This window comes from Peromyscus eremicus, chromosome 8a (assembly GCF_949786415.1).
Source record: "Peromyscus eremicus chromosome 8a, PerEre_H2_v1, whole genome shotgun sequence".
Lineage (NCBI taxonomy): Eukaryota > Metazoa > Chordata > Mammalia > Rodentia > Cricetidae > Peromyscus > Peromyscus eremicus.
Window position 1 is genome coordinate 72,977,004 of NC_081423.1, and position 10,192 is coordinate 72,987,195.

At 44.7% G+C, this 10,192-nt stretch overlaps 1 protein-coding gene across 1 annotated transcript; it reads left to right on the plus strand.

The window, feature by feature from the left end:
* The first annotated feature begins 3,591 nt into the window (after nt 1-3,591).
* Tmem100 (transmembrane protein 100) lies at nt 3,592-9,584 on the plus strand. Its single transcript, XM_059269614.1, has 3 exons — nt 3,592-3,953; nt 6,729-6,872; nt 8,334-9,584. The coding sequence occupies exon 3, from the start codon at nt 8,399-8,401 to the stop codon at nt 8,801-8,803; it is 405 nt and encodes a 134-aa protein (XP_059125597.1). The 5' UTR covers nt 3,592-3,953; nt 6,729-6,872; nt 8,334-8,398; the 3' UTR covers nt 8,804-9,584.
* The last annotated feature ends 608 nt before the right edge of the window (nt 9,585-10,192 follow it).

The window sequence follows — 10,192 nt, forward strand, 5'->3', positions numbered from 1 at the left end:
AACACTTCAGGGGAGCAAGATGCCCCCAAGAACACTGAGACCATCCAATTGGACGTCCTTCAAAGGTATCCAGGGCAGAATTGCCGAGTGCAAGTGGTCAATTGGAGTTTGGAGTCATCTTGGGAGTTTGGAGTCATCTTGGGTTTCCCAGTCTGAGTCATGGTGGAAGAAACATCTTGTTCTCCTTCTGGGACCTTGCACTCTCTTGGGATCATTGGTTTTTACCAAGTTCCACGCTTCTTTTTTTTACAAAGACAATAATGTCTTTTCCCATATAGTTTACTTAAGTAAACAAGGAAGAAACAACAGATGACTGTCTTCACGAAACAAGACTTTAATTTAATTTTATTTTTCTATCTAAAGAAAGAAGGCGATGATCATTGTCCCCTGCTTCGTTCCATAAGTTAAGTTCATAAACAGTTTTATTTTGAACTCCGTTCAGCCGGGCCAACTGTTCTGTTTCCTGCTACCCACCCACATCATGGACATCAAAGACTTCTTAAGTGGATTAAAATGTGTTCAGGAGGTTTTGTGAACCGGTTCTGCATGCGGTCGTCAGTGCACTCCTGCAGAGGCCCTGTGGGAAGGTGATGGCATGTTTTTACTGGCAAAATGATCATTGCAAAGCCCAATCATTTATTCTTAGGGAGCAAACACACTTCAGGGGCCACAGAAAGCACGTTTGTCATCTGAACAAGGGAACACTATTCCAAAGTGTGAGGAAGACAAGCTCGGGACAATCGAGCGGTGGTTTTAGTCAGACATGCCCCCATTGTCCAGCAGATGTCTAACAAGGCCCTAAACATCTTCATTTGTATAAAGAGTATTTTTTTTTAAATCCCACCCACCCCCTTGGATCATTTGTATGAAATGAAATAATCAATCTATGAGGACAATATGGGTAAGGAAACCAAATGCAGATCTCCTTCCTGTACTTTGTCCCAATCCATTTCTGCTGACAGTCCCACTGAACTCCTAATCATCTGGGGCTTAAAGTCTTTTAAACATCTCTCCTGATAGCCAGTCCCACGTAAGATCCACTGCCAAGCTTTGCTGATCTTAGCTGTCTTCCTAAGTCCTGCTTGTCCACACTTCAAGGCCCCACTGTCACAAAGTCTTGCCTGCTGTCCCAGCCTGTTCTCCCCTTGCCTGTGTGACTTTCCTCAGAAGACTCCAGCACTGTTTATAATGCAGAGCTGATTGTGGTGTCCCATTCAAAACCACTCTGTTCTCAAATGCCAAATGCATCATTTGGTCACTAATATGACCGTGAATCACTTCCAGTCTCCTTTTGGCCGTTTTCCGCCTGACCCATACAAGCTATTTACCATTCTCTGCAGGAGATTCAGACTTGTCAAATTGGTGTTGATGCAATACAGATTACTCCCTCTACCCAGAATTACATTTTTCCCCTCATTCTTTGTAGTGTCTCATGTCTGGCATGAAGCTTCCGGTCCCCACTCATCTCCCCAGCTCACACACCTAGTCCAGAATCGATCATTCTCTCTGGGGTATGTGCAGCAGCCCTCTGCACTCTAGTGCAGAGTGTCTGCCCTGCTTCTCATGTGCCTTTCCTGCCAAGGACTTAGCTCTGAGATGAGACCTCATTTTTACCATTGCTTCTGCATTTCCTCAGCCACAGTGATTACTAAGTTCCTGGCCTCCACAAGGAGTCCAGGAAATATTGAGGAACTGACAAGCCTTTGAAGAGAGAGGAAAGGTCTGAGAAACCCCTGAAATGTCCCTTTTGCTGTAACATCTTCCCTAGACTTTCTGGGTACCTACCCATGTCAGTCTTGGCTTCATACACACCCAAACCTGCCTCAGTGCTCAGACTCACAGGGGATGAAATATACAGTTCAACCATTAAATTTCTTTTCAGAGAACTAAGGGTAACCTGGTATGGTAGATGTCCATTTTTAGGGTACTTTCCTAAAAGTAGACCCAATGACAGTATGTCACCCTGCAATCCCCCTAATGTGAGTCTGAACCCCAATGAAAACTATTTATATAATCTTAAACCAGTATAAAAAAATGGGCAATAGATTCTTTGTGGCACAAGGTAGAAGAAGCACCTAGAGTTACACCTTGGTTCTGCCACTTTCCCTAGGAGTGTAGATTCACAAAAACATCACACACTGCGAAGTCTCAGAATCTTCCACAATAAAACACAGACACCAGTCTCTGGGCTGTGGTCTGTGTGGCGCAGGATAGATGCTTATGCAAGACACGCACTTAAGACAGCAGTTCCCATCCTGTGGGTCGCAAACCCCAAAAGACCACCTGAATACACAGATCGTCACATTATGATTCACAAAAGCAGCAAAACTACAGTTATGAAGTGGCAACAAGAATAGTTTTACGGTTGGGGGTCGCCACAAGATGAGGAACTGTGGTAAAGGGCGGCAGCATTAGGAAGGTTGAGAACCACTGCCCTAAAAAGTCCATGCTATCCCTTCTCTCCACGTGTGGATCTGAGGGGATTTCAGTGCCTGGAAACTGACGGATAAATAGTAAAATATGTTTGCATTTAAAGCAAACTCCTTGCTCCTCATTCCTATTAGATCTTTCCACTTAAAGGAAAACTGCCTGGAGTGTCTTTGGGAGGAATCATCACATGACACATTATCCAAAAGGAACACAAAAGCACAGATCACTTTCCCAAATGTCCCTGATTTCAGAGTAAAACTGCAGACACACCCTTATTAAAAAAGAAAAGAAAAGACAAAGGATTAGCTAGGAGAAAAGCTGGCCAGCTTCCCAAATCCCACTGAATTCAACTGGGCTGGGTGATGAAGGAGATCTTCACATGGTGATTGGACAGAGAGGAGCCGGAGGAACTGGCATCTTCCGGGATGCTGGAAGCCAGCCAGCTCAACCACGCCAAGCAAAAGCAAAATGAAAGTGGGAAAGTAATCAAATGCACGTGAGAGCCGCTCTTCTCCAAATGCAAAGCGTGTGTGCTCCCAGAGGAGAAGCTGCCAGAGCTTCAACGGCAAAGTGAAAATGTCCCAGCCTGGTTTCTACTGATGGGAAATGTGCCAGTGAGCTCTTTGTCCTTAATATTTACCATCCTTCTTGCTTTACCCTGCTGCTATTGGTCCCTCCCCACAAGCAGCTCTGCCATCTTGCTAGTGAAGATGGGATGTTTTTAAGTTAGGGACAATTCTCTCTGACATGCTAAATCCCTCACACTCTTGCAAGTGATGCTTTTGGTGGCCTCAGTTCTTTTGAGATGTGAAAGTCCAGTGTGTTATCAATTCTATGCCATTTGGGCATCCTTAGATGAGAAGCATTGGTGAACCAGCTTACCTGGCTTCAGGGGGTCTGGCCACCCAGGCACCACAGCCTTTATCTCTTCCCTACTCTTATCACTTGAATAGGCTGGTGACAGAGATCTGCGGAGGATTCCCCACTCTACATTCCCAAACCTCTCCAAAGGCCTGCCTTCACCCACCTCCAACCCCTCCACTCACCCCACCCCTCCACTCACACCCACCCCTTTCACCCACCTCTACCCCCTCCACCGCTGAAATATAGGAGACCACAGAGGAGTTCTTCCTGCAGCTCCATGACTTTACAAAGGAGTGATATCAAAAAGAGAATCTTGGTTCGAGAAACCCTTGCAAATGAATGTTTGCGTAAGGTTTTAAAACGAGAAAGAAAAAAAAAAGCAGAAGAGGTTCTTAGTGACCTTTTTAAAATCATTGGGATAGTGTGGATTCACGCCTACAATGACAATGGATGATGTTGGCACGGAGGAAAACATAGAGTGAAATTCAGCAGCACGTAAGGAATTTCCTCTCACCAAATTGTCTCCGGTCCCTTAATGGTCTGTAAGCCTCGCTGAGTACTTTGCGCACGGTCCCTAGCGTGGTGATTTGCATCCCGCTGTCGGCCTTGCCTGTTGGTTGCCTCTAGCAGCTGTCTCAGTTGGATTCTGGCTGAGAAAGGTAAGTCTCGATTTCCTTGCTCTTTGAAAGATCTAGGAGAGAACTGTAGAATGCCTGCCGGGGTTCGCCGTGGGAGGACTGATATCATTCGCGCATTGGGAAGCCTTTCAGAAAAGTTTTCCAAACTTAAAGAGCCTGCCTTCCCAAGCCCTGAGCTCTAAAAAGAACCAGAGAGATTTCCTCCCCTTTCTGCACGTAGAGGGTTTGCAGAAATAAAAGGGCTGGATGCATTGTGGAAAAATTTTGCACGCGGGGCCAGGTGTCCCTCAAGCGATTCCCCAGGGTGTTTAATACCAAAACCATTTTGCACACATCACAGCGCATTCTTTTTGAATTGCTAGTTGAGAGGTAACGTTGATTAAAGCTGCCCGTGTCCTTGGTTGCCTTGGTGGCTATCTTTTCTGGCATAATTTCTGGTTCATTCCTAAGCTTTTTATTTCTTGGAGTTTACCAGTGCAAATCAGAAGTCCTCTGAGTGTGGAGACTGGTGTCTTCATACCTAGACAGATGCCTGCACACGGTGCCGGGAGAATGAACCCCACACCTGAAGCCAGAAGGCTGAAAGCTTCAGTGTTAGAAGTAGCAACAAACCTGGGGTCTTCCACTCTGGGGGCCACCTCTGTTCGCTGTCTATACTTGCTGGTTCAGCCCAGGGCTCACCATGGGAAAGGATGCCTCTCTCCTCTCCATAGGTTCATTTCTTTACCTTTGGCTTAGGAAGCAAAGAAGTCTATTGTAGGATAGGACGGTGTTCGGAGCTTCCTTGGGATTACTGGGGATTTGTTCGTTTTACAGAAAATGGCCTGTGCTAGAAATTAGGGAGGACTTGCCCCCAAAAGATGGGAGTTCTCAGGGGGAAGGACATTCTCTTTGAGAGCTTCTACGTGACGTAAGCCCAGGTCCTAGGTTCCAGACATGCCCAATCTCAACACCCAGTGATGCCACTAGTTATACGTGGGACTCCAATTCTCTAAGGCTCACGTTGAAAGCTGCGAGGATGGTAGCAGTCTAGGCCTTCAAGAGGCCTGCAGGTACCTGCTATACCCAGCATGCTGGAGCCCCCAGCCTCAGCCAGGTCTCAGGGATTTCTCGGTGTGATCTCTTGGAAGGAAGAAGCCCTTGCTCTGGCTTCCATCTGAGAAGAAAGGACTTCTGATCTCTGTGTCATTGTTTGTAGACTGGGCTGGAAAGCTGAGAGGTAGAGGAGGTAGGGTGTTTGAAAGGATCCAGGTCAGTGGTTAAAGAAAGCTGAGCATCCCACAGATTGGGGAAACAAAACTATTCCAGTATTAACGTGAATGTGTGAACTGTACCAGGATTTAGCAAGACTTACACAGATGAAACAAACTGAGAGTGGATATCATTGAGAAACACAGGAAAAGGCTTATCATCGTTCTCTAGTATTGCTACCAATCTTTTTCACCTCAGGCTTTCTGCTTTTCAAATACTTTACAACATCAAGTAGCCTTCTGTAAGAAGCATACGCATATCAGGCCATTGACATGGTAGGACATAGCCTTGAGCTTATTTATTTGAGAGAATGGTGTGCCAGGTGCATGTGTTTGAATATTGCTGATTAAAATGGCCAAGGAACGGCAGACTTGACATAGGCAGGAAGAAAGCTATGGACCTACGTATTCGGAATCTACATTTCACAAGCTCCGTTGGTGAGCTTGTACCCATTCATAACTGAGGTCCAGTGGACCTGGTGGTGAAGATCTGTGACTCTAGCTACTGACGTGAGACAGAGGGATTTAGAGTTCAAGGTAGAGAGTGGACTGGGAATATAGCTCAAAGATAGAATACTTGCCTAGTACATGTGAGGCCCCGGGCTCAATCCCCTGTATAGGAAATAAAATGTGACTGGGGCCCAAATCAAGTGTTTCTTTCTTTGTGACCTTTGTCATATTTCTTTACCTCTTTGAGCCACCATAGCTTCATTTACAAGTGAGTAAGAATCAGCTAATGTGTGACAGTCCTTAATGTTATGCCACACCCATAGTAGGCACTCTGTCGATGTCAGCAATGCTGATGATGACAATAGTGTGGTTTCAGGTTGGCCAAAGCGCCTCAGCTCCTAGCGCAAGTAATAAGCCATCCTGCTTCAATCAGGATAGCCAGGGGTTCCCAGTTTAAGCAGAAACATAGTATGTAAATGTGGGAACATCAAACGAGGGGAGGATGTTTAAGTTTCTGTTGGCCATCTCACACATATATAAGTAAAAACACTGAGAGAGCTAGGAGCTTGGATTTCTGCTGGTCTTGAAGCTGGGTTTAGTTGCTAGAAAACTCCACAGCTATTCCTGCCTCCGGGGAACGTCTGTCCCCCAGTTCTGTCCCTCAGCTAGGTCTGCAATGCTGACTCTGGGATTCTCTCGGACTCTCTTATGAAAAGGCCTGATGGGCAGGCAGAGGAAGATCTGGAGTTTGGCTGGGGAAAAAATGAGTAATTCAAAGCAGCCTGCTTAGTAAACGCTGTGAGAGAAATCAAAGTCGACACTGGCTCCTGTCTCTAGGGACTCTGAAGTGATGAGCCTGAATTACCGTGTCACTGAGCAGAGTTGGGGCAAGCCAAAACTCAGAATCTGCTGGCAAGGAAAAGAAGGAAGAAAAAAAAATGACAGGGAGGGGCGGACCAGAGGAGGAGGGAGTAAAATGAGAGGGGGAGGGAAAAACAAGCGTCACTTAAGAGCAGGGGTGGCATGAGAGAAGAGCTCCAGCATTCAAAAATGTAATCTACAGTTAAGTATTTTTATGGATTTTTCTGTCCTCCAGAGTCAATCCCTGACCTGACCTGTCGTTTTACCAAGGCCCAGTGGGTGACAGGCTCCTTCCCAGAAGCTGAAGGAAGATACTCTGACTAGTCCTTCTCTCCCAAGTCAAGTGCCTTTCCCTGGTAATGGACTGCCTTTCCTTGAGGTATGTGTTGCTAATCTGGGGACGTGTCTTGGTTGTTAAATTACAATAATCTCAGCTTTGTAGAGTGGGAGATTTTAATTTTTTTTTCAGATAAAAGGTCAAATATCCTCTAACTGACCTAGCCAGTATAATGTTAGGGTATCATTGGAAAACAGTAGTTAATTTGTTGATGATTAAATTATATACAAGTTACATCAGGTGCAGTTCTCTGACTTTTACTCCGTGGTGAGTGATATTTTGACCTCTCAGGAGTAGGAAGAATGAAGAAGGTCTGATTCAGTGTTGTGCTCACTTTCGATCAATGCTCAATACATTCAAAGGATTAATGTCATCAAAAGGGTGTCAAGTGTCCCGCAAATCTTCAGTCATTGCAACTGCCTCTCCAGGGTCCAAGTCAGTGACTCTGGTATGTCTGAGCTTCAACAAGACCTTCTTCCTGATTCCTCAGACTAGGCTTTCAGCCAGATGCTTTTTGATCTCAAGTCTTGTACTAAAATCCTCAAGTCCAAAACACCTAGGGAGGGGCAAGTTTTATACAGAAGGACGTTGAAGAAAAAAAAAATGAATCTGTCAATTTTTTGTGACTTTGCTTATTTTTGTAAGCATCTTATAAAATACAGAATGTCAAAATTCCTTGTTGCTTTTAATAGAAAATTTGTACATGACAGCTTGTTACTGTAATAGTTGATTAACAGTTAATCTTGTCTTAAGCATTGAGAAAACAGGGAAAAAAATATCCCATAAAGTGTTCAAATTTTCCTTTTCTTACTTTTCCCTACTTAGATGGGTAGGGAGATGGTGTCAGATTCTAATCATAAGTCCTGAAGTTGTTGGGACCTCATTGTGTTTTCTAAACTGAACATCTGTCCTGGAGCTGAGTGGGAGTGGTGGCGGTATGGGTGAGATTGGGGTAGGGGTGGGGTTGGAAAGGTCCGGAGCACACACTTCACTGTGCGCCTTGATTAAGGAGCTATCAGTTGATAGAGAAGCATGCCATTTGTGCGCTTGCTGTTGATCATGACGTTGATTTCATGAGCAGTGAATGGGTGATAGCTTGGAAAGAATGCGTGTCATGCCTGGCAAAATTGGCAGAGTTCACACTGCTGTGAGTTGTGGAACTGTTTATAGCATATTCTCCTCTTGAATGAGCCCTCTTTGGATTAAGAATAAGGCTTTTCTGAGCTTAGAGCAAATAAAGGCAATAGGCAAGGAAGAACACTTAGGCTGTTTGTAGACCACCAAGGGATATGAAATGCTGCAAAGTGCTTCCTGCTTTATAGCTCTCTCCTTTTTTTGTGTGCATAGCTGCTTCCCTTTTGCCCAATGTAAAAGAATGCAGTAAGTGGAGAATGTAAAGTGCTCCTGTGTGTCCTGGGACAGGAGGTGCCTCTGCACCTCCCTGCGTTCATTTGTGTCCCGTGCTGGTAACTTAGCTGATGTCCCCTGCCTTCTTCTTCACAGCTTCCACCCTGGCCAGGTTTTCCAAATCTAGCCTGTGAAGCCAGGTAGGAAACATCCCCAGAAAAATGACGGAAGAACCCATAAAAGAGAACCTGGGATCCCCAAAGTCTCCCATGCCCATGATAATGGAGAAAAGCCCTAAGAGTGAAGTTGTGGTCACCACAGTCCCCTTGGTCAGTGAGGTTCAGCTGACGGCCGCCACAGGGGGTGCCGAACTCTCCTGCTACCGCTGCATCATCCCCTTTGCTGTGGTGGTCTTCATCACCGGGATCGTGGTCACCGCTGTGGCTTACAGCTTCAATTCTCACGGTTCCATCATCTCCATCTTCGGCCTGGTCCTTCTGTCCTCCGGACTTCTTTTATTAGCCCTCAGCGCCTTGTGCTGGAAGGTGAGACAAAAAAATAAGAAAGTCAAGAGACGGGAGAGTCAGACTGCTCTTGTGGTAAATCAGAGAAGCTTGTTTGCTTAAGACGGAGTGAGATCAAATGGGAAATTTCACCCTAGCATTCGGCTCCCACTTGCTGAGTTCGTTCATAGGGTACCAGCCCAGGAGGGAATGGGCTCAGCCCTGAAATGGACTACCAAAATGGAACTGGGGCATAGAGAAGACTGAAAATGAGCGGTCAAGACAGTTCCCCTTTGTAGGGAATAACATCTTTAACGACAAACTTAATCCTAAGGGCTATTTCTAAGACAAAAGAATCAGCTTTCTTTTTACCTTATGCATTTGGGGAACATGGGATATGCACAACACTAAATAGCATTTGGTTCACTGTCGAGAGTACCCAGGGGATGATGGGCAAATAACAAGAATCCTGGTGTACCAGGTCCGTAAAAGAAATAGCCCACGCTCCGCAAAGTGGTGTTATAAGGATGTTCTGCCAAAGGCCTGCACTGACTTGGCATTCCTATGTACCTAAAAGGTTCTGTTATATATTTTTTTCCACTAAGTTGATTCTCTCACCTCCCTTTTAAAAAGGTTTTCACTTTGAGTAACTCATCACTAGTGGTACTTTATCTTGAAGAGTAGACTAATTTTTTTTATATATATATTTTAACAATGGACAATTTTAGATGATTGTAATGATATATCAGAAGAAAACAGAAAAGCAGGAGACAACACAAACGGCATGGGGGGGTAAATTAATACTGAAATAATCCAATATAGCACCTTTGATGGTTTTTATACAAAAGTTTCATGTGTATTTCACTCAAAATAATAAATACTCATGGCTGCTGAAACTTCTTAAGTGGTTGTTTCTGCTGTCCTTTTTCTTTTAAGATTTATTTTATTTGAATTATGTATACACATGTGAGTCTGTGTTGGGGTCTGTGCAATCAACGCTGGTGCCGTTGGAGCTGGGAGGAGAGGAGGGCATCTGATCTCTGAGAGCTTGAGTTCCAGGTGGCTGTGAGCTGCCTTACATGGTGCCGGGAACAGAACTTGGGTCCCCTGCAAGAACAGTGCGTGCTCTTAACCCCCATGTCATCTCTCTAGCCCCTGTCATTACTTTTGTGGCTATTCCAAATTTTCCATTTCCCCTCAGCTCGTTTGCAAAGTATCAGTTGTGTGTTTCTCAACTGGAGACGGCATTTCTTCTTGTGGAAGATTGTTATTTTCATCTTATGATGCAATGTGCTCAGTAACATTGAATATGTTCTAAAGGGATTCTAAAAATGCCATTAGGAAATCAGTGTCTGGGGTCAGAAATTTACCAATGTTCTATTACATGTGCATTATACGTTTTGTTAATGTAATCATAAATTAACGCAGATTGCATATTTAGTTGGTCATAATACTACACAAATAAGGTTAGTGTTATCATTTTTCTGTGGTTCTGAGTTAGCCCATATATAA

Bases quoted from the DNA above. Each gene is read 5' to 3' on its own strand.
- Tmem100 (XM_059269614.1), top strand. From the start codon at position 8,399: ATGACGGAAGAACCCATAAAAGAGAACCTGGGATCCCCAAAGTCTCCC.